At 48.3% G+C, this 4238-nt stretch overlaps 2 protein-coding genes across 2 annotated transcripts; both read left to right on the top strand.

The window, feature by feature from the left end:
• Nucleotides 1–849: 849 nt before the first annotated feature.
• On the top strand, nucleotides 850–2334 carry DQ04_12431010 (putative serine/threonine protein kinase; the record flags this gene model as incomplete). The annotated part of the gene is made up of 1 exon (XM_009316743.1): nucleotides 850–2334. One exon carries the CDS (start codon nucleotides 850–852, stop codon nucleotides 2332–2334), a length of 1485 nt encoding a protein of 494 aa, XP_009315018.1.
• A 510-nt stretch (nucleotides 2335–2844) lies between these two features.
• DQ04_12431000 (putative serine/threonine protein kinase) lies at nucleotides 2845–4238 on the top strand (the record flags this gene model as incomplete). Its single annotated transcript, XM_009316742.1, has 1 exon — nucleotides 2845–4238. A coding segment is annotated over one exon (1394 nt), but the record flags the coding sequence as incomplete, so codon positions are not given.

Here is a 4238-nt window from a genome sequence, read left to right as displayed (position 1 = left end):
CACACACACACACACACACGCATAAGAAAAAAACAAGCAAATAAGAATATGTGTACGTGAAGGAAGAGAATGCAGAGCACATGCGTCTCGCAGTTAAATTATATGAGACGAACGGAATTCTCGTTTTGGTTGACGCTCCTCCTCCCACAACACAAAGAAAAAAAAATCCTACCTTTCTTTATATTTCTTGACTTCTGCCTCTCTATTATTGCTGTCATTCCTCCCTTTACAATAACCCCTTCCTCTCCACCCCACCGCTGTTTCTCTTATGTGTCCTCCTATCATTTCGCACCTCGGGCATCTGTTAGCTGGTCCGACGCGCCTGTTTAACCAACTCTGCGGCTTCCCAGAGCGGGTCATATGGGAACCCAGAGATGCAATACTTTGACAGCAGTAAGAAGGAAAACACCCAAAGTACACGTTTGAGTGTACGGCCGCCCTGAATTCCTTGGGCAGAGTGCGTGCTCTTTTTACCATTTGATAGAAAAGCGTCGGGGGGTGAAGCAGCCAATGTATTGGAGATGTGAAGGTAAGTCTCCAACACACAAAAAAAAAAATAATTCTTACAGGAAACACTACGCATACTGTCGTGTAGTTTACTATGAGTCTCAGTTTGGAGTAAGGTACTTCCTCATTATTGGATTACCTCTCTTACCTCAATAATACATCAATAGACACTTGAGGCGTTTCCTTTTGTATGCAACAACAAAGGATTGACATCATGATTACACAAAACTACTTGTGTCTTGGGTTGAAGTATATTAAAAAAAAAAACATTTTTTTTTACGGCATGATAACATAGTAGTAAGGAGTAAATAAAGTGACACACAACACAGCAAAAAAGTAAGGATGCCTTCCAGCGATGCAATGATAACGCGTGTGTGCCGAACCTTTAGCGATGCCTTCTCTAGGGATGAGGCGACGGCAAGAGATCAGGGGAAAAAGTATTGGATCAGTCGTGTTTTGGGATCAGGTGCGACAGGGACGGTGCTGTGTGCAAAGCGTGTGTCCGACGCAGAGACGTTTGCGGTGAAGGTAGTGGACATGGAAGGCATGTCGGAGGCTGACAAGAATCGTGCACAGGCGGAGGTGCACTGTCTGCTGAGCTGCGACTTCTTCTCAGTCTTGAAGTGCCATGAGGACTTCGCTAGGAAGGACCCACAGAATGAGGAAAACGTGCTAATGATTGCTCTTGTTCTTGACTACGCCAACGCTGGGGATCTCCGACAGGAAATAAAGAGCCGTGCGAAGAACAATAGGCCATTCATGGAGCACGAAGCCGGCATGTTATTCCTTCAGTTGCTTCTTGCACTACACCACGTGCATTCGCGGCACATGATTCACCGGGACGTCAAGACTGCCAATATTCTGCTGTGCAGCAATGGACTCATCAAGCTTGGCGACTTTGGGTTCAGTAAGATGTACTCTGCCACTGTCTCAGATGATGTGGGTAAGACATTCTGCGGCACACCGTACTACGTTGCGCCAGAGATATGGCGGCGGAAGCCCTACAGCAAGAAGGCTGATCTGTTCTCTCTTGGTGTACTGCTGTACGAGCTACTGACACTGAAGCGTCCCTTTGACGGTGCCAATATGCAGGAGGTGATGCAGAAGACACTCAGTGGGAAGTATGAGCCACTGCCTTCCTCAATTAGCCCTGAGATGTCTGGAATAGTGTCATCACTTCTTTCCAGTGACCCCCGGGCTCGCCCTTCAAGCAGCAAGTTGTTGAACACACCTATCTGTAAATTGTTTATGTCTGGTTTGTTTGAGATTGTGCAGTCGCAGTCGTCGTTTGATGGCCCGATGCGTGAGGCAATATCGTCGCATCTTCAGGAGGTGAAGCAGCTTCTCAAGGCTGATAGGCAAATCAGCGTCAGACAAATGGAGGAATCGCTGGCAACAGCAGCATCGACGACCATCCTTGAGGGGGCGACTACTATGATGAATGTGGGAGACCTTACGCTGTATGAGGGCAATGTGAAGAAGCAGAGCGGAGATCTTGTGTGGAAGCGGCGGTACCTATGCATACGCGGAGCGCTAGAAGAGGGTGAGAAGCTTGACGGCACCAGGCTACCCAAGTTCAAGAGCCTTGACTTGGTGCTTGCTGTGTCAAGGGATACGATGCGGCAGCAGTGCATTGCAACCCCCTTCTCCGAGTTGGAGGATGTGTTCCCCGTGCCGAGCAAGTACACAGGGTCTAATGCGCAGCACGTGTTTGCTGTTGCATTCAAAACGGGAAAGCGGCTTCTGTTTCAGGCGCGCGGTGAACCTGAGCGAGATGAATGGATGCAGAAGATTCAAGAAACACTTGGAATTGGGGATGCGGAATAGATCGTATTCTTTACTTTGAGGAGCAAACAACTGCTCTTTTATAATGCTTCCCCACTGGTTTAATTTTGGTTTTGTATTTGTTCGCTATACACCCCTCAAGTATTTTTGTCAGACCTTGTTTAGTCTGGTATTCACATGTATGTGTCGGTGACAATGATGCAGCTTACCTTACCCCCACCTTCTGCGGTCTAGATTTATAAAGACCCCGCTTTCCTCGCGAATCAAACCTGGGGGTTTGTGTTATCTCATTCATTTTAAATGTATTTGCCATTGAACCGTCTTGTTGCATGTTTTTTTTTTAATTGTAACATGTGGCTACTATACTTCTACTCCTTTTATATGAGAGTGGTATGGTAAGTGCTGAGCATTGCGTCTATGGTGATTGCTTATTCCTTTTCTTGACAGGGGCTATCTCTTGAGAAACACTTCACCTTCTCTGGGGGCGATCTCTCTTCCTAACCCGCAGATTTGTATCTCAAGAAGTAGTCCATCTAATCAAGGAAAGTAAGGATGCCTTCCAGCGATGCAATGATAACGCGTGTGTGCCGAACCTTTAGCGATGCCTTCGCGAAGGATGAGGCGACGGCAAGAGATCAGGGGAAAAAGTATTGGATCAGTCGTGTTTTGGGATCAGGTGCGACAGGGACGGTGTTGTGTGCAAAGCGTGTGTCCGACGCAGAGACGTTTGCGGTGAAGGTAGTGGACATGGAAGGCATGTCGGAGGCTGACAAGAATCGTGCACAGGCGGAGGTGCACTGTCTGCTGAGCTGCGACTTCTTCTCGATCCTGAAGTGCCATGAGGACTACGCTAAAAAGGACCCACAGAATGAGGAAAACGTGCTAATGATTGCTCTTGTTCTTGACTACGCCAACGCTGGGGATCTCCGACAGGAAATAAAGAGCCGTGCGAAATCCGACCGTGCATTTCGTGAGCACGAGGCCGGCCTTCTTTTTATCCAGGTGCTTCTTGCACTACACCACGTGCATTCGCGGCACATGATCCACCGGGACATCAAGTCTGCCAATATTCTGCTGTGCAGCAATGGACTCATCAAGCTTGGCGACTTTGGGTTCAGTAAGATGTACTCTGCCACTGTCTCAGAGGATGTGGGTAAGACATTCTGCGGCACACCGTACTACGTTGCGCCAGAGATATGGCGGCGGAAGCCCTACAGCAAGAAGGCTGATCTGTTCTCTCTTGGTGTACTGCTGTACGAGCTACTGACACTAAAGCGTCCCTTTGACGGTGCCGATATGCAGGGGGTAATGCAGAAGACACTCAGTGGGAAGTATGAGCCACTGCCTTCCTCAATTAGCCCTGAGATGTCTGAAGTAGTGTCATCACTTCTTTCCAGTGACCCCCGGGCTCGCCCTTCAAGCAGTAAACTGTTGAACGCACCTATCTGTAAGCTATATCTATCGGTTGTGATTGAGATAGTGCGAGATCTCGATTCGTTGACGGATGAGCAAAGGGAACTTGTTACCGTGCACATCAAGGCAACTAAACAAGAACTTCAGTCCATGCGCAAATCTCGCTATATGCAGATGGAGGACTCGCAAGCTGCACCTGCTGCTGTGTCTACTACTGTTTTTGAGGGTTCAGCCCCCTCTAGGTGTATCGGTGACATTTCGTTGTATGAAGGTATTGTTTATAAACAGAGTGGCGACATGGCGTGGAAGCGGCGATATATGTGTATAAGAGGGGAGGTAGATTCTAATTCTGCGCCAGATGCAAAAACCAGACAATTCACCAAGCTGGATCTTGTGCAAAGCAGAACCAAAGAGACTATGGAGCAGCAGTGCATTGCAACCCCCTTCTCCGAGTTGGAGGATGTGTTCCCCGTGCCGAGCAAGTACACAGGGTCTGATGCGCAGCACGTGTTTGCCGTTGCATTCAAAACGGG

Source organism: Trypanosoma grayi (genome assembly GCF_000691245.1).
Source record: "Trypanosoma grayi strain ANR4 Tgr_1243_V1, whole genome shotgun sequence".
In the NCBI taxonomy this organism is placed as follows: domain Eukaryota; phylum Euglenozoa; class Kinetoplastea; order Trypanosomatida; family Trypanosomatidae; genus Trypanosoma; species Trypanosoma grayi.
This window is presented reverse-complemented; position numbering and strand designations above follow the sequence as displayed.